Source organism: Pinus tabuliformis, chromosome Q, assembly GCF_031772625.1.
Source record: "Pinus tabuliformis cultivar Carrire ecotype Pingquan chromosome Q, CPIR1, whole genome shotgun sequence".
In the NCBI taxonomy this organism is placed as follows: Eukaryota; Viridiplantae; Streptophyta; class Pinopsida; order Pinales; family Pinaceae; genus Pinus; species Pinus tabuliformis.
Window position 1 is genome coordinate 53,907,901 of NC_142296.1, and position 19,749 is coordinate 53,927,649.

Consider the following 19,749-nt stretch of genomic DNA (forward strand, 5'->3'; position numbering starts at 1 on the left):
CTTCATGAATGGTTATGCGCTGGGCAGTCACAGTCATGTCAAGAAGTCCAGGGTACCACTGTCATCAAGCCGCGATGATGAAGAGGTAAACGCAGTCATGGTTATATATACGCTGTGTATAATGGGATTGCGTCGAACTATAGCCTAGCTGCTTTGCTAGGCTGCAAGCCATAGCAAGCAGCTAAGGCTGATATCAACACAAGCAAATTGTTGCAGCATGGGCAGCATGAAGCTTGATATAATGCATGGGCAGCATGAAGCATGATGATGCATGGGTAGCATGAAGCTTGATATAATGCATGGGCAACATGGGCAGCATGAAGCATGATGATGCATGAGCAGCATGAAGTATGAAGTCATGAACAACTTGATGTATGGGCAGCACGGTGATCATGAGCAGCATGAAGATGCATGATGCAGCATGATGGTGCTACACGGTAAGGTGCAACAAATGAACGAAATGGATAGGTGAAGTCGTCAACTAGGAGATTCAGTTGAAGCAGAATGTCTTCAACTGATCTCATCATTATAGGAAATGATCTATGCTCAAATCCAGATAAGTCAAAGTGTTGACTTCTGTTGTAAATATATTATCTCTCTCTCTCTCTTTCTCTGCTGAACTTTGAAGATAAAAGAAGATTTGATCAAAGGGTTTCCCCACACACTGTGGGGTTTGTCCCTGGCTAGCGCCACATCTTGTGTCCTCTTGTCTTGGCTTGTCTTCTGCGATTTATATTTATGTTCTATCTACAGTTTATCTTAATGCTGATGTGATTGCTAACAATGAAAATTTAAATAAATTGCTCTAGCATAGAACATACCTAATCTTAACATGACTATTACTATATGTTTCCTTAGTGTCATATTACGTCATCTGCCATTTATCATTGTAGCCCCTAGGTAGTTGGGTCATGGTCCATCCCTGTCAAAAGGGTAAATTAAGTTGGTTTGTGTACTTGTTCGTATCTTTGCAAGCAGTGATGGCTAAAATGAATGTCAAGTAAGCTGGATTAGTACCGCCAACCTCAACTTTGCTAATAAAAATGCTAAAGGATGGGCACATTGTTACCGGGTTTTCAGTCCATTGGGCTGTTTTCCTTTATCATTGTAGCCTCTAGGTAGTTGGGTTATTGTCCACCCTTGTCAAAAGGGTAAATTAAGTTGGTTTGTGTACTTGTTCATATTTGCAAGCAGTGATGGCTAAAATGAATGTCAACTAAGCTGGCTTAACACTGGCAACCTCAACTTTGCTAATAACAATGCTAAAGGATGAGCACATCAATGCTACCAGGTTTTCAGTCCATTGGGCTGTTTTCCTTCCACACACACACACACACACATATATATAAAGACTTATGAATATTATACGGAGTAGTCTTTAAGTGCAACTTTTTGGGGTTTCTGGTGGATTTTTGGCCGGAATTCAGCAAAAAAAATTGTGGCCAAATCTTGATTTGTGTTGTTTAAACTTGTTTTCTGACTGCATATATGAATTCAGCACCCTCAAAAACCCTTGAGGCACTTCAATTGTGAAAAGTTCACCTGTCAAACATGTGATTTCAATGAATCCCTAACAGATTTTATACAAATTTGATCGGAAAATAAACCGGAAAACTTTCCAAAAAGTTGCACTTAAAGACTACTCGATATTATAAAAGACCTCTGTCCAAATATCAGTGTTTTTCCAAGGCAAATGATCCACCTTTTCTAGAAATTGTTGAACTCGCTCTTAAAGCATGCACAAAAGGGCGATAATGAATACCTCAAGGCCAATAATACACAAGATAATCAATGAACGGGTCAATTTTAGGGTTTACCTCCACAGTAGAAGTCCTTGAAAATCACTGGGCCCTTCCATATCTGATCTTATGCACCATCTTCCGTCAATATAGCTAATTTCCTATGAATATGATTTAGAACAATTAATGACAGACCACTGAGATTTTATGAATGTTAGGTAAGATTCTAATCAAAAGAAAGTTACCTGAGAACAGTTTTCATCACGGCCATTTAGCAAGATACTATTCAGTAACTGGTACACCTGCGCAAAGAAAAGGTGCATTGAAATTAATATCCCGCAAGCATATGATACTACATAGATACTCTTCTGTAATCTCTGGCAGCAAGTAGCAGAAAAGGCTTGATAAATGGAATTTTTATAGATGGAATTTTAACAAAATTAAGTTGACAACCTCGCACCCTTTGCTGGAAGTATAGGATTAAACATAAAATGATATTCAACCTAATCCTCCAATACAGTCCTGAACATGAAGTATATCAAGTAAAACCAGAGGTAGATTACTTGTGAAAATCATCGTCTCCAAATGCTAGAGCAGAAAGGCTTCAAAAAGATACATGACATACAAATATTCAAGGGCAAAAATAAAGCCCTGAAGGAGAGCATTGATCTGCTTGTGAAGAACCTGAAGACTGTTGGGGCTAATATTGAGTACCTGAGGGGATGGGACAAATGACTTAAAATCATAGAAAGACCAGTGACAAAGGCAAAGATTCCAAACTACTAAGACTCAGCTCCTCCTTTCTCTACAGACTGAGTTCAGGTCAATCAAAGGGGTAATGACCTCCTTTCATAAAATCGCAGGCTAAAAGGATTATGATGTCTCTAGGTTTTATATGTTTAAACATGGGATTTTGGTTATGGTAGTGATTACAACTCAAAAAAAAATCAGATACTTGGAAAACTCTCAAATTTTGGTTATTAAAACAGACGGTTGAAATTTTCAATTCTGTAATCATCCACATGCATAGGATATGGAACTCTTTTATATTATATAAATCTTGGTCCTGTCAAGAAAACCTTTAATAGCATGTCAATGAAACATGAAGAAACAACCCCAAAAAATGTGTTGATCACAAATTCCATTTCCAACAGATTGTCAGGTAATACCAAGTTTAATTGTCACTTGAGTGACTAAGGAACCATACTGGGTAAACTACTGTTGTTTTCGGTTCTTGAACAGTAATTCTTTGAAAGCTATGTTGCAGGAAACACCCCTTACCCTGTGTACTTGTACCAAAACATCTGGAAATGTGGAAACAGGTATCAAACAGCACAGAAATGCTGCCGGCTATTTCGTATGCCATTGCCTGATTTGAAAATGCTGTACAGTATGGCCAGGGAAGTTCCCATGCCTTTTTGGCGCAAATTGGTCTCTACAGCTTCTTTTGCTTGTGTGGGCCCATTCAAGTGCCCAAGAAGGGCGTGGGGACCTTCTATGGCCAAATACAACTTAATTAACCTCTAAAATTTATCTCTAATCAGTCCACATAATAATTAACTCAATGGGTTAAAAGGTGTTAAATTTCCTAAACGCCAGCACTTAAGCAAATTACCTCCTAGTAATTTCTCTGCTAAATACTACTAAACAAAATGCACCCACTGGGATTTTTAAATGCAAATAAAATAACTAGCGGAAGCAAATGAAACCAATTTTCACACATGCACACAAAATATTTCTTCCCTTCAAATCTGCATTTCATTAAAATAATTATAAAACCATACAAGGGCTCTCTTCATGGAAAAATGGCCCACTGATGAATTTACTAGAAATAATTACAGCAATTAAATTCCTGGCAAATCTGCCCCTAAAGAAGCCCGATTTGCACTTATGCAGCCTGTACGGCCCTCGTACATCCCCTCCTTTACATGTGCAGCACTGCCAATTAAAAACCCACATCACACGTACTACCTGCAGCTGTACTCACACAGCGTGTATGAACTGTCCTCACCCTGTGCAACCCAATCTGCCCTTTGCTGCAACACATGCAAACTCTCCTGTGTTCATATGGCCTTACACGTACGATCTTGGTGCTCCCTTGTTGCAGATCTAGTGCTTAAAAGATATGTACGGCCTCCACCTATTTCCTGAATTTGAATTTCTTCTTGCTGTTGCACTGTTCTATATCTGCCTTAGACTGAACGCTCACTAAGTTACTCGTAAATTAACAGTCCTTTGTGTCTCAATCATTCTGAGTTTCTTATGTGTCTCTCTTGCACCTAGCCTTCTTATAATGTTGAGTTATGACCAAATCAATTAACCCTAATCTCCAAAGTGATTGACGGTTGAGCGTAGATCTCACATCACTTGAGATTAATGGTCAAGATTTCCCTAATTCACTAATGTAAAAAATTTTACATTTTATTAAAAGATTAAACTAACTTTTATAAAATGCACTTCACATTAATAATTCCTTTAATTAAAGTGAATTACTAAGGTAAAGACTTTGGACAACTTCCACACATCTTGACACTTAGACCTGTTCGGAAGTTCTGGTCCAATGCTACAAACATCAACAAAAGGAACTTTCAGACTTCAAAAACTTACCTTAACTTAACTTACAAGGGGGTGATGGCCCATTGTCACCACAGCCAAAACCCCCTGCTCTTTATGGATTTTCACCAATGGGAAGAGTCCCAATATGTGAGAGGGTTGTTGATTTTTCAAGTGCAATAGATAAAAGAACTAATTTCTGAAAAGATGATAATTACTTCTAATGATGTAGATATTCTTTTAGCACTTCATGTTTATCATTAAGCAATTACACTTCAGAAATTCAACCCTAAATGCACACGGACAGTAGATATCACAATGCACAAAGAGAACACAAGATTTACCCTGGGAAAACCCACTTGGGGAAAAAACCCAACAACCTTTTCTTTAGAGAAATTCTTTAGTTCAACAAGAGATACACCTAATTCCGCTAGTCAATACAATGGTCAAACTGCCCTCTTGTCAAGCCCAACAAACTCGGCCCTGTCTAATCTGCCTAGGACGAATTTTGGCCTCCCAGAAACTACCAAGAAATTCAGCTCTTATACCCATAATATATTGCCCAGAATTTCGACCCCACTACCCAATGTTGATTTGGGGTAGCATTCACAATGCACAAAGAGAACACAAGATTTACCCTGGGAAAACCCACTTGGGGAAAAAACCCAACAACCTTTTCTTTAGAGAAATTCTTTAGTTCAACAAGAGATACACCTAATTCCGCTAGTCAATACAATGGTCAAACTGCCCTCTTGTCAAGCCCAACAAACTCGGCCCTGTCTAATCTGCCTAGGACGAATTTTGGCCTCCCAGAAACTACCAAGAAATTCAGCTCTTATACCCATAATATATTGCCCAGAATTTCGACCCCACTACCCAATGTTGATTTGGGGTAGCATCGGATGTGCTATAAGCCTCAAATTTTTCAAGGAGACTTGGGCACAAGTATTCCAAAGAACCCAGAAAGCGTTTTGGGAAATTCCACCCAGAAGTGATTTTATTAAAATAATTAATATTTTTAATGGGGTTCCTAAGTCTAAACTTAGGACAATCAAAATATTAATGGGTATTAATCTAATCAGGGGTGACTCTTCTAGAAAAATACACGGATCAAGCCAAAACAATCTGAGCCTTTGATTAAGATTTAATCTAGGTCATTGGTTGTCCAACAAGAAAATATAAGAAGGGGCTTGAGGGTCATTTGGAAAACACACAGGGAGATTGAGAAAATCGATTTTTTGAAGTGAGAAGTTCTCAGGAGGAAAATCGATTGAGGATATTTCTTGTAGCAAAGGGGCAGTGAGAATCTAGAAGAACAAATTTCCGGAGAGTACGAGGCAGAGGGAGAACAGAAAGACGTCCAGAGGAAGGCTGACGTTGGCCCACGCAATGCTGATGTAGAGGCAGCACAATCCTTGAGGGGAAGTCGAGTTTCAATTGTTGGGAGGCGGGGTGTGAGTCCAAAAGGCAGAAGTTCGATTTTGTCAGCCAGCAAAGGATACGGAAGAGGGGCAGCGTAATACCCAGGAGGGGTGAAGCAGAAACTGCCGGGAGAGACACAGTTTTGTGCAAAGGCCACGCAAAGGGTGACGCAGGGCCTCCAATTCAGCCAGATCAGTCACTGATTCTCCAATGACAGGGTGAGATCATTTCACCAGTCTTTTGTTCAGTATTCTCTCTGTATCGGATTGCTAGTTGAGCATCCTAGAATTGTACTTAGATTTTCTCTTGCATAATAATAAAACCCTCCAAGCTACTGCACCGATTTTCCCGCATTGGGTTTTTCCAGGAACTTTTTGTCCAAAAATAATTGTGTCCGATGTGTTTCTATTTTCCTTGCTCAATTTCTATGTTTCATAATCATATTTAATTGGTGTAGGTTGCTTTAGTAATTTATTTCAATGTTTCATGAAGAAATCTGAAATAAGCTTGTAATGTAATTTACAATCTGGGTGACATCGAGTGACGGTGGAAATGAGGATTTGAATAATTCTCTAGGGCCGGACGGTAGAGAATAGCGGGAGAACAGCGAGGGTTGCAGAGAGTCACAGAGGTTAATCTTCATGGAGGCGCGCAGAGGAGGGAGCTCCACTCCCTCCTACAAGGATGTCGTAGCCAGTAGAGGCAAGAAGCCTCTAGAGAATGACAGCAGTACAGAAGAGGAAAGGAGCGGGATCCCGAACGAGGAGACAGGAGGAATCAGAACCAAGAAGAAAAAGGATGCAAAAGACAAGGAGGAAGAAGACAAAACACAAGCAAAAGACAAAAAACAAAAGGGACCATGCAAACCCAAGGCGGAAATTGCTCCCAGGGTAGTCTTAAATGATCCAGCTCTGCAGGCGCACAGGGATCACATGAGGACTTATGCCATCATCTGCAAATTCATGGGCCTATGGCCCACTGAAAAAGCTCTACAAACTTGGATCAAATATCACTGGAAACCTAAAGGAAGCATTGACCTACATCTTGGGTCAAAGGGATTCTTCACGGTAGTATTCACAAACATTGAGGACAAAGACAGAGTGTTTGAAGGAGGGCCCTACTTCTATGCAGCAGCTGGCCTCTACATGCGGCCATGGATGATGAATTTTGTCCCAAAGCGCGAAACTTTTACCTCTATACCAGTCTGGGTAAGGCTCTATTCTTTACCTCTTGATTACTGGCAAATAGAATCGCTAACGGCTATAGGCAACAAATTAGGTAGGTTTGTCAAAGCCTCTGAAGCCACAAGAAGAGGAAAATATACTTCCTTCGCAAGGATATGTGTGGAAATGGATCTATCTGGAGCCCTTCCGGATGAGGTAATCTTGGAAGTTTATGATGAAGAATGGGTGCAAGCAGTAGACTATGAACATATTCCGTTCAGATGTTGTAAATGTCATGAACATGGGCACCTTTACAGAGACTGCCCCCTCAGTAAAGTAGAAAACAAGGGCAAAGTTAACACAGTAAAGGATAATGACAGCTTTCACAAAGTGGTAAACAAAGGAAAAGGAGGAAAAAGAGGGCCAAAGCAACATCTAAATGACAGGCAAAAGGTCAGCCAAAACAAGTTCCAAGTTCTGGAGGAAGAAGAAGTGAATGCAAAAGAAGATCAAGCAATGGAAGTGAGTCCAGAAGAAAATGAGGAAAATGATACTCAGAAACAAATAAAGGACATTGATAATCAAAACGAAGCCATGATAAGCGATACAGAGCTGGAGATGGACCCGGAAATGACCCAAAGTGAAATGGAACTGGAGGACCAGGAGCTTCAAGAGATTCTTGACAAAGAACACCTGGATCTAGAAGGGTTCTTAATTCAAGGAACCAAGGGAGGGGTAGATTCGGTGCCTCAAGAAGAGCTCAATAGAATACAACAGTTGTTTTTATGGAAAACTCAGGCCAAGGGATTTGAAAAGGAAAAAAACAGTAACAAGCAGGATAATAAAGGTGTGAAAACGATGAAAACAACCCCTGGATTAGCAACCAGAAATCTCGAAAAAAAGAGGTAGAAAAAAGCAAAATGAGCTCTTGATGGAGTGTGGAAAGCTGATGATAGACTCGGGTAAGATGAAAGATCTAGCCAGCTACTCCTTTACAAATCTTTAATTATGAAGTTTACATCATGGAATATTAGGGGTTTAGGCAGTAAAAGAAAACAGAGAATGCTTAGTAATAGAATGAAACAAGTGGCACCGGACATAATCTTCATCCAAGAAACAAAATGTTCCATTCAAAAATTAAGACAAATTCATAGCAAATGGCTCAATAGATTCAAGTATCTAGAAGTTAAAGCAGAAAACACAGCAGGAGGCATCCTCACTCTTTGGAACCCCCAAAAAATTGGTATAATAGATGCAGAGGCATCTAGGAATTATTTATCAGTTGTTATTCAGCCTGTAGGAGATAAGGAGAACTATCTGGTCACGAATGTTTATGGCCCCCAAAGATCAGAGGATAAACTCAAGTTTCTGGATTCCCTGGTGGAACTCAGGGACAGACATGCAGGAATTCCTTGGATCATGGGGGGAGATTTCAACATGATCAAATCTCTTTCGGAAAAAAGAGGGGGAACCAGAGCTCTAAGTAAAGACTCTATCACATTTCAAACCTTTACAGATAATATGAATCTTGTTGATACAGAAACGAGCAATGGCCTTTTTACTTGGAATAATAAAAGAGGAGGAGAGGCTCAGGTCACCTCCAAATTAGATAGATTCATTATCTCAGAAGACCTCATGCTTATAGATAAAGAAATAACAGCGAGAGTTCTTCCTTTTGGAGGCTCAGATCATTGGCCAGTTCAACTGGAAATCAAGGGCATAGGTACTCCCAGGAATAGACCTTTCCGATTTGAGAACATCTGGCTTTCTCACCCAGAATTCATCAGCAATATTGAAAAATGGTGGTCAGAAGATTTGCAGATTCAAGGAACAAATATGTTCCTTCTGCATAAAAGATTAAAGCACATCAAACTCAGGCTTAAAGAATGGAACAAGAGTGATTTTGGCAATATTTTTGTGGAAAAAAAATCTGTGGAAATCAAAATGCAGATACTCAATCAAGCTCTAATAACGGAAGGCTTTGATAAAGTCAAGAGTGATCAAGTTGACAGACATCATCAAGAATGGGAGAATTTGAGCAAACAAGAGGAAATATTTTGGAGGCAAAAGTCAAGAATCCAATGGCTGAAAGAAGGAGAGCGTAACACTAAATTCTTTCACAGATCTACCATGGCCAATAGAACTCACAACAGAATCTCCTCGATCAAGGACAAGGATGGGAGGCTTCATACTTCCCATGAGGATATAGACTCGGTATTGGTTCAGCACTTCCGTGACATTACCCAGGAAAACAATTCAGACAGAGAGCAGTCCATCAAGGAAATAACCAACAACATCCCTAAGCTGGTGTCCAGAGAGGACAATTTCAATCTCAATAGGCCAGTAACGGAAGAGGAAGTCTGTGAGGTCCTCAAAGAAATGCAGAAGGGCAAAGCACCAGGCCCGGATGGATTTAATGTGGATTTTTTTAAAGCCTGCTGGAATATTGTTAAACAGGATATTTTGAATGTTGTAGAGGATTCCAGGTTGAACAAAACTATGCTGAAAGCTCTCAATACCTCCTTCATCTCCCTTATCCCTAAACAGGACCTTGCTCAAACTCCTGACAAGTATAGACCCATAGCTTTATGCAATGTGGTTTATAAGATCATTTCCAAGGTAGTAGCCAACAAGCTCAAACCTCTACTTCCTTCACTAGTTTCAGGGGAACAATCAGGTTATGTGGAAGGTAGACAAATTCTAAATAACATTATTCAAGCTCACGAGGTGGTTCACTCGCTGACAAGCAAGAGGCAGGCGGGAATGATCATGCAACTAGACATTGCCAAAGCTTATGACAAGGTAAACTGGTCCTACATCAAGAAAGTTCTAATGGCCTTTGGTTTTGATCATAATTGGGTGAGATGGGTAATGGCCCTAGTGACTTCCTCTAGCTTTTCAATTTTGGTGAATGGTTCTCCCTCTGAGGTTTTCATTCCTTCTAGAGGCCTCAGGCAGGGAGACCCGCTTTCTCCATTTCTTTTCATTCTCATGATGGAAGGACTAGGTCAAGCTATCAAACATGCTAAAGCAACAGGTAAGATCAAGGGCCTACAACTTATAGAGAATGGTCAAGCTCTGACTCATCAACAATTTGTTGATGACACAATGCTACAGGGAATCCCCACAGCCAAAGAAGCTTCAGCCTACAAAAATATCCTCGATGACTTTGCCCGGGCTTCAGGTATGGAAGTTAATCTCTCTAAATCAAAAATCTTTTTCTTTAATACCAATATTGCTATACAGAGAAATATCGCCAGAATTCTAGGTTTTCAACGGGACTCCCTTCCCTCAAAATACTTGGGAGTTCCTCTAACTGCCAAACCGATGCACAAAAGCATTTGGGAACCATTGATCAATAAGATGCAGGACAAAGTCAGAAAATGGACCAGCAGAGCTTTAAATCTGGCTGGCAGGTTGGTCCTTACAAAGGCTGTTTTACAAGCTATCCCTGTTTTTATGTTATCAGCTCTCCCAGCTCCAAAAGGAGTTCTGCAGCAATTCAGAAATATCCAAAGAGACTTTCTCTGGGGTAAGGAGGAGACTAGGAAGAAATGGGCCTTGGTTTCCTGGGAAAAAATCTGTAAACCCAAGCACCATGGGGGCCTTGGCTTGGATGACCAGGAGATTCTCAGTAAAGTTTTAGGGGCCAAACTATGGTGGTGATGGGTTCATGATCCAAATGCTCAATGGGCAAGTATTTGGAAAGAAAAATATGCCAACTCCTGGCAATCAAGTGATCTCATAAGAATGTCCGGAATTATAAAAGGGTCATACATCTGGAATAAAGCCTGGGAGAATAGGGGTCTTGTACAAAATAATAGCTTCTGGGAAATCAGAGAGGGAGATCTAGCACTATTCTGGGAGGATAGATGGCAACAAGAACCAATATTGCTAAAAGAGGACTTTCTAAGCCTTAAGAATGAAACAGACATCCAAGGTTTAGGTAAGGTAAAAGATTTCTGGGATCACACTCTGAATCCTGAAAAGTGGAGAGTCTGGAGGAACATTAATTGTGATGACAATAGACCCTTGAAAACAAAAGCAGAAGAACTTAGAAGAATACTGGATCAAAGAATGATCTTAGTAGTAGGGGGCAGGATCAACTAAGATGGGGCAACAATAAAGAAGGTACCTTTAATCTTAAGGAAGCAAAAAGTATTCTCTTAGAGCTGGATTCCCATGTTCCAGATAAGATCTGGCAGAAACTTTGGAAGCACCAAGGGTGGATGAAGATAAAACTCTTCATGTGGCTAGTTCTTCAAAAGAAGATCTTGACTTGGGACAATATTAGAAAAAGGGGCATTCTGGGGCCTTCCATTTGCCAGCTCTGTAAAGCTCAGGAGGAAACAATGGAGCATATACTCAACAACTGCATTTTCTCCTCCTGGTTATGGGATTCTTTCGCCATCATTTTTCAAAAGTCTGATAGGGATAAAGGGAGTATCATTAACACCCTTAACAATTGGAGCAGAAATTTCTCGGACAACGAATTCCTCAGCTTGGCTTGGGCCCTAACGCCAAGCTTCATTATATGGAATGTCTGGAAAGAAAGGAACAAGAGAATTTTCAAGGATGAAAAAAATCCCCCTCAGAGACTGTTCGAGCTAACCTTGAAACAACTTAGGGAAACTGTTAGCTCCACAGTGCGCAATCAACCCAAGAATCCTTCCTCAGAGGCGGATTTAAGAATTCTCAGACATCTGGGTTTGCAGGGGCTCATTCCTCAAAGCCTGCAGAGGACAGGAATCACAAGGGAGGTGGAGAAGGACTTTTGGCATCCTCCTATGACAAGTTTTTTGAAATTAAACATTGATGGTGCTTCGAAAGGGAACCCGGGAACTGCTGGTTTTGGAGGGGTTTTAAGGGATGAAGAAGGAATCATCATCTTTATCTTCCATGGTCATTTAGGCAAAGCCACCAACAACATGGCAGAATTAATGGCCTTGGAACAAGGCTTAGAGTTTCTGAAGCAGGACAACCGCTTAAATGTAATTATTGAAGCGGACTCTGAGTTAGCCATCAATTCGGTGAAAAGAATTAGTTGTGGAACTGAACCAGAGAAAGTTTCAAAACATTGGAGGCTCATCAGGGTTTTTCAAAGAATTCAAAGTCATCTCCTGGGTCTTCGCACAGTTAGTTTCAACCATGTGCGAAGAAAGGCCAATAAGCTGGCGGATATCCTGGCCAACCAAGGAGTGAGCTGCACTGAAGGCAATGCATTGAGGAAGTGGCAGGAGATACCTCAAAGCAGACTAAAGGCTCTCTGTAGCGAGCAAGCTACAGAGGATATGGACATATTTGGTAACAGAGCAAAGGAGGAGGGTATGAAATGACTATAACGCAGAAAGTTTCACCTTTGTTCTTCAGTCGGGTTTTCGGAGGTTGGCCTCAGAAAACCTTGGTAATCGTTAACCGGTTTTCGCAGTTCTCTAGGTGGGCGCACTGTAGAGAGGTTCATAACAATCCAGAGTTTCATTACAGACACAGACAAACGAATGCGTGGGACGAAAAACTTGGCTTTTCCAGCAACCGCAATTTCCTCTTTTTTCTTTGGCGGGAAGGAAAACAACTGCTCTGGTGGTTTTCTGGCGATCGCACGACACTTAAGCGGAAAGTGGTTTTAGTGTTTTGGGAGCGATTCCATTTGGGATCCTACACATGGCAGGAGAGAGAAAATGTATACCACCCTCCCCGGGCGCTATTGTTCGGATACCTAGTGCTGTGCGATATGGCTCACGACCGTTGGATCTGGTGGAGCAGATCTACGGTCGGGAACGAGCGTGTTGTTTGGTGGGCTGGACCGTTAAACTTCGTTTGACTTCGTAGGGCGATTTCTCTCTCGTCCGATGGATGGCTCGGGGGTTTGGACGGTTAATGATCTAAAGGCAAGTTTGGTGAGCTTGTGTCCGGATGGCTCTGCTGTTATCTTTTGTTTTTCTGCCCACTAGGCGCTTTCTTTGTACGTATTTTCCAGCGTTAGGTGGCATTCTCTGTTAGGTTGAAGGTCATTTTTTAGGCGGTTAGCCTTTTTTGCCGAGGTCCACAGTGTTAGATGGACTTTTGTATACTATGTAAATTCTTGTTGGCTTAATGATATAGAAGGCACTACTCTTGCTTCAGCAAAAAAAAAGTAATTTACAATCTAGGTGAAGTAGATTTAGTTGGTTGCAGTAGGATTCCTGAGATTGTTAGATCTAGGAATTTTCACATGGTATCAGAGTTGTTGATGTGAAACAGGGAAGAGTAGATCTAGAACTAAAACAAGGGCCAACTTGCTGCAGCAAGCAGTAATTTGAATCCCCTGAGAGATTGCAGTTCTAGCCAGGAGAGCTATATTTTCATGGGTGTCTCTCTTTTAGTGAGCCGACAAAGAGGTAAGACCACCAAATCAAAAACTTGCCAAGGCAGAGGGAGCTATGCAGAGCTAGAGGGACGCAATTTTTTGCAAGCTGAGTGTTGGGCAGAAAAGTCGTCAAAAGGAAGAAGCAAATCGCATAGTGAGGGAATACTTCCTCAGTGATTTCTTGCCGAGGAAATCAGTATTTCTCATTTGTTGAGCAGCAAAGGAGCAGTAGCTTACCAAATTCATCAGGGAGTGCATAAGGCAGCTTAGGAGCTAAGGAGTAGGGAGAAAGAGGGAGTTGTTCGACACTTTTCAAAGGATATGGCAAACAGTGGCTTGAGGGATCAGGACAAGTTGGACGAGGCTTCCAACTATGCCATCTGGAAAGCTAGAATGACTTTCCTTCTAGATGAGCATGCCCTCAAGACGTATGTTGATAATGTGGTAGTTGTTCCAACGGATGCAGATCTGCTGAAGAAGTGTAGAGTTGAAATGGCTAAGGCAAAGAGGATGATCCTGGATGGAGTCAAGGATCACGTGGTGTGCCACGTTGCTAGCAAAGGGACTGCTAAGGAAATGTAGGATCCCTTGGCCACATTGTATCAGGGATCTTCTAAGCAGCAAAAGATGTACTTAGAGCAGAAGTTGAGATCTGCTCAAATGCAAAAGGGAAAACGTGTGGATTCATTCCTCACGAAACTGAAGGAGACCTGTGATGAGTTGTCAGTTGTGGGACATACACCTCAAGATTCGGAGTTAGTGAGACTGGCTCTAAATTCCATCTCAGATGAGTGACAAATCTTTGTCCAGAGTATCCTGGGCAGAGTAGCATTGCCAAATTGGGACAAGATATGGGCAGCTCTGAAACAAGAAGAGCTAAGGAGAGACATGCTCAAGGTCAAACTTAACGAAAGCAGCAGCAACAGTGGATCGAAGCCCAAAGTAGAGGAGGAGGATTACACGGCCCTTGCATCGAAGAGACAGCAAGGGCAACAGAGACGAAAGAAGGACGTCTCCAAGGTAAAGAGCTTCAGATGTGGCGAGATGGACCACTATGCATCCCAGTGTCCTTTGAAGAAAAAGGACAAGGATGAGAAGCATGATCCTAAGGTTGCAGCCGCAAAGATCGAACAAGAGGAGTTCACCATGACAACCAAGATACCTCCAAGAGGGAGGTGGACTGATATAGAACTGTAGTTTGATAAAGCTACAAATCGGCAGGATCCTTGAGGAGCCCACCTCTTGGATCATCACCTTGCTATGAGAGCCCATGATCAGTAGTAGAGGGATGGTGGAGTTTTCAATTGGTGCCATGGAGCGTTGATTCAATACATGCAATGGTTAGTAGCACCAGAATGTGAGCAACGTAGAGCAGAGAGGCAGCGGTGTGAGGAGGCATAATGCAAAGCTTCAGTGGCGCAGTGGCTTTAGAAGAGAGCATAGGACTAGCAGCAGTCAGGATTTCAGCATCGAGGTGTATCCACTAGGTACTTATCCAGTTTTGGGTGTTTTCAGTTGCTTCTCTCAGCAATTGAGTTGCAGTATGGATGCAGTGTTAGCAGTGGCAGTGCTAGCGGCATAGCAAATGCAGCATTTGAGAGGGAGTTGCAGTACAGATGTAGCATTGGCAGTGGCAGTGAGGATGCTTCAGAGTCAGAGCAGTATGCAGTAGCAATGTATTGCTAGAGCACATTCCACACTAAGAGGGAGTGTTAATTTGGGGTAGCATCGGATGTGCTATAGGCCTCAAATTTTTCTGGGAGACTTGGGCATAGGTATTCCAAAGAACCCGAAGGCGTTTTGGGAAATTCCACCTAGAAGTGATTTTATTAAAATAATTAATATTTTTAATGGGGTTCCTAAGTCTAAACTTAGGAAAATTAAAATATTAATGGGTATTAATCTAATCAGGGGTGAATCGTCTAGAAAAAGACACGGATCAAGCCAAAACGATTTGAGCCTTTGATTAAGATTTAACCTAGGTCATTGGTTGTCCAACAGGAAGATATAAGAAGGGGCTTGAGGGTCATTTAGAAAACACGTAGAGAGATTGAGAAAATCGATTTTCTAAAGTGAGAAGTTATTAGGAGGAAAATCGATTGAGGAGATTTCTTGCAGCAGAGGGGCAGTGAGAATCTGAAAGAAGGAATTTCAAGAGAGTATGAGGCAGAGGGACAACAGAAAGACGTCCAGAGGAAGGCTGACGCTGGCCCACGCAGTGCTGACGCAAAGGCAACACAGTCCTTGAGGGGAAGTCGAGTTTCTTGCCGAGGGAATCGAGTTTCAGTTGCCGGGAGTCAGTGTGTGATTCTGGAAGGCAAAAGTTCGATTTCCTCAGCCAGCAAAGGATCCGGAAGAGGGGCAGCATAATACCTAGGAGGGTGACGCAGAAACTATCGGGAGAGACGCAGTTCTACGTAGGGACCACACAAAGGGTGATGCAAGGCCTCCAATTCAGCCGGATCAGTCACTGATTCTCCAATGACAGGGTGAGATCATTTCACCAATCTTTTGTTTAGTATTCTCTCTGTATCGAATTACTAGTTCAGCATCCTAGAATTATACTCAGATTTTCTCCTGCATAATAATAAAACCCTCAGAGTTGTTGCACCGGTTTTCCCGCATTAGGTTTTTTCAAGGACTTTTTGTCCAAAAATAACTGTGTCCTATGTGTTTCTATTTTCCTTTCTCAGTTTCTATGTTTTAGAATCATATTTAATTGGTGTAGGTTGCTTCAGTAATTTACTTCAATGTTTCATGAAGAAATCTGAAATAAGCTTGTAATGTAATTTACAATTTAGGTGAAGTAGATTCCATTGGTTGCAGTGGGATTCCAGAGATTGTTAGATCTAGGAATTTTCCCACCCAAAAACTATTGCCTAGAATTTCAACCCTGCTGCCTAGAATATGCCCAAAAAGTCACACGTGCGAAGTCAAAGACAGAGATAGATACTTGAGATGAATTCATCCTTCTTTGTCCTACTTCGTCCTTCTTCTTCTTCACTTGGATGCCCAAAATATATCTTGTTGTGTGAGAGATTGAATCATGCCTTGTGGAGGAGGTCGAGTGTGCCTTATATATATTGTTCTTCCTGTTCGAACGGGTGTCTCTTCACTAGTGTTTTTAAAACCGTTTTTAAAAACCGGTTACCGGTCAAACCGGCCGATTAGCAAGGCTGCCGGTCCGAACCGGCCAAAAAACCCGGTTTGATAGGGCATTTCACCATTTTTTAGCCCTAACCGGTGAAAACCGGCCAGTTTAGGACAGAACCGGCCGGTTTGTATCAAACCGGCCGGTTCTGTCCTAAACCGGCCGGTTTTAGGCACGCCCACTGAAACATGCAAAAAAAGGGATTTTGACTGTGGTTTAGGGGTTTTGGGGGGGAAGTAAAGGTGGGATATATTGTTATGAAAGATCCTATAACTGGAATTCAAAGTGATTTGCTACGTATGGAAGGGGCAGAGGTCATTGGAGTCTACCATGGTCTTGTGAATGAAAAGCTTGTTAATTTGGCACACAGGTATCTGAAAGTCCATCCAAAGTGTTCTTGAATGAAGCAGTAGTATTTTTTTTATGTGTAGTTTAGTTTGATAAAGATCCTTAATATTTGTTCTTGCATAACCATTTTACTTTTTTGTATTCGAATGCCTGTATTGGTATTAAGTTATTAACTACTGCACATCTGAGATTTTCTGTCAAAAGTACAACAATTTTCATGCCCCTTTAAATGAATTCTTTCACAGAAGTTGCAAAAAAAAATTCTTCAAAGGGATAGTTGCCAAAGTTATTGAGAGTCTAGCCTTCCTGTAACCTGCACGGAACCCGTTTGGTAAGTGCCTCACATATGTTGGCTGCTTCAGAATATCTTTTAAAGCTTGCTTCTGCCACATCTCTCTGATTATCTCCCAGTGTCAAGGAAGCTGATTGTGCCCCCATTGCACTAAGAAGCTCAAATTTAACCTTGACCTAGGCCATAAATAGCAAGAAAGGATTATGAAATGTGCTCAGGTAGCAGATGACATCGTATGTCTGGTCTGTTGGGTTGTGTTCAATGGTTAAAATGGGGTGTTAACACAAATGATCCCGGTTCATACCTTGATGGGCATATAGCCATAGAACAGAGCATGCTTTGGCTGAATTTGACAGCTCCCCACATTGAACTCGGATTGAGATAATCTGGACATGGGGTTCATAACTCTCCACCGATAATTTTTTCTTTCTTTATCCTTACCAGAAAAATGACAATTTTTTGTTGTTGTTTACATCCAATTTATCACCCCACCCTCCAGCCCATAAGCGAGAGGTATTCCTCATAGCTTATGAAGAGCCTCAATGTCGATTGCCTCACAAATAGTGAACATGTCATCTGCAGGATTTGAACTCTGGTGGGGAAGATAACAGTTTCTTCTCTCAACCACCTGAGTTAGACCTATTTGACAAAAACATGATGTTCTATCTCTGTTGTTTATCCATTTAGACACATTTCCAAAGCTTCAAGTTTCAACAGCGTGGACTTTATAGGCCATTTAGAGCCTCATTTCTTATGTATTTTGCTATTTTGTCGATGATATGTATTGTACTCGGTGCCATTTTGATATATTCACCTTTACATGGTATATAAATGAGCAAACTTTGCATATTTTGTCTCTATTGGCTTGGAATCATGGTTTTACATCTTAAAAATAGTTTTGTTTCATTAAAAATTAATTATTTAATGTATTTTTTTAAAACCGGTTCGTTTAGACCAAATCAGTCCCGGTTAGACCGGTTCCGATCGGTAAACCGGTTCATTAGGTGGACCGGTTCGGTCACCGGTTCCGGTTTTAAAAACATTGCTCTTCACTGGGGTCAACTTGACTTGAATGAGGGCAGACTTGATAAGTTTGGAGCCAGAAATTCAAAAATCAAAAATCAAAATTTTCTCTTTTGAAACCAACATGAAGAACATGTCTTATATTAATAATTTCAAGGGCTAATCAATAAAAATGTCATGAAGAACATGTCTTACACTTTCATTACATATTTCAAGGGATAAAAAAATTAATTACAAAGACCAATCATTGCAAGTTGGGCATCCATATTATTGTAATCTCAAAATTTGTTGCATAATAATAAAATAAACCCTCATTTGCTGCACAGGTTTTCCCTTCAGGATTTTTCCTTGGACTTTTCAATCCAAATATATTGGTATCTATTTTTATGTGTGCATCTATTTTTCAATGCCTTATTTTACTTCCGCAACGTATTTTATTTGTGAAGAATGCATTAGTGAGTTATTTGATATTCGTCGTAAACAAATAAATTGTTAATCATTTAGGAGAATAATTTATAGTTGGTGCAATCAAGGAAATTTCACATGGTATCAAAGTGTTATTGATCAGATCAAAGGCTCAAAAGTAAAGGAAGCGTGATTGTGCAGTTTCAGAGGGAGATCTGAGCACAATAATTCCAAATCTGTGCAGGCCAGCTAGGCAGTGGAAATTGTTGGGCAGAAATTTGATTTCCAGATCCAGTAAGGTGGAAAAGTTCGATTTGCCCAGTAGCAATTCCAGCAAGCAGTGGATTTGTCGGATAGAGGGTTTCGGTGAGCAGATCACTTAGTTCACAGAGCAGATCTGGGCACCAAAGATTTGCACCAAGGGTTGTGCTGTCACAATTTAGTCAATAATTTTTAAAGCGCTGTGAACGGGAGTGTCAGTGTCAATTTGTAATAAACAGGGTTAAAGCGCTGACAATGGGAGTGTCAGTGTTATTGTATGTTCTAAAAATTAAAAAATGCATTGACATTCAGGGTAGCAACGCATATGTATAAAAGCAAAAGTCAATTAAAACTCTAGCAACGTGAGTATCAGTGCCAAAGGGAAAATTCAAATGTTTTTGTTTTATGTCCAAATAATGCGCTAGTATAGCACATGTCAGCAAATGAGTAATTATTTATCAAGCGAGCGTTGATGAGTCGGATGGTGAGGTCACGTGATTCGTTTCTCAATTCCACCACCAAGAGGTAATGTTGAGTTAAAAGATCATGATTGCATGTCAAGAATTGTTTTGAAATCACTTGTCAGTTCATTATATCATGTACCAGTTAACACGCCCTTAAGACCCGTATAACGAATGATTGATTTGTTGTATTTCTTATGCTAAAAGAGGACGGTTGTTAAGTTTTCCCTGGAAACCCAAGATCGAATCGAATCTCGCTTTTGGTGCTTTTGCTTGACGGTGAGAAACATGGGAAGGAGTGGAAAATTGAACAGAGGCGAGCCTAAAGCACCTGACCTGCTCGAGGTCTATCCAGACATTCAACAACGTTTTCGAGAAGCAGGTTGGGAACAATTTTTCTCTCGTTGTGCAGGCTATCATGATGGAGTTTCTAAAGTGTTTGCGAAAGGTTTCGATGGTCAACAAGTAACTGTTGGGGGTATTTCATTTCCAGTCACCAAGGAATTGATTGTTGAAGTCACAGGTTTACCTGCAGACGGAGAAAGAGCATTTAGGAGTCATGTTTTGGTTGGCATTGATGTGCCA

At 41.0% G+C, this 19,749-nt stretch overlaps 1 protein-coding gene across 4 annotated transcripts in view; it reads right to left on the minus strand.

Moving 5' to 3' along the window:
- The window catches only part of LOC149218265 (uncharacterized), a 503,060-nt gene that overhangs the window by 382,665 nt on the left and 100,646 nt on the right, over positions 1-19,749 (minus strand). For all 4 annotated transcript variants that reach the window (XM_089383876.1, XM_089383877.1, XM_089383874.1 and 1 more), the window contains 2 exons: positions 1,985-2,041; positions 1,818-1,900 (listed from right to left, as the gene is read on the minus strand). In XM_089383876.1, the coding sequence (XP_089240002.1) occupies positions 1,818-1,900; positions 1,985-2,041 (140 nt within the window). The remainder of the gene's footprint in view (positions 1-1,817; positions 1,901-1,984; positions 2,042-19,749) is intronic.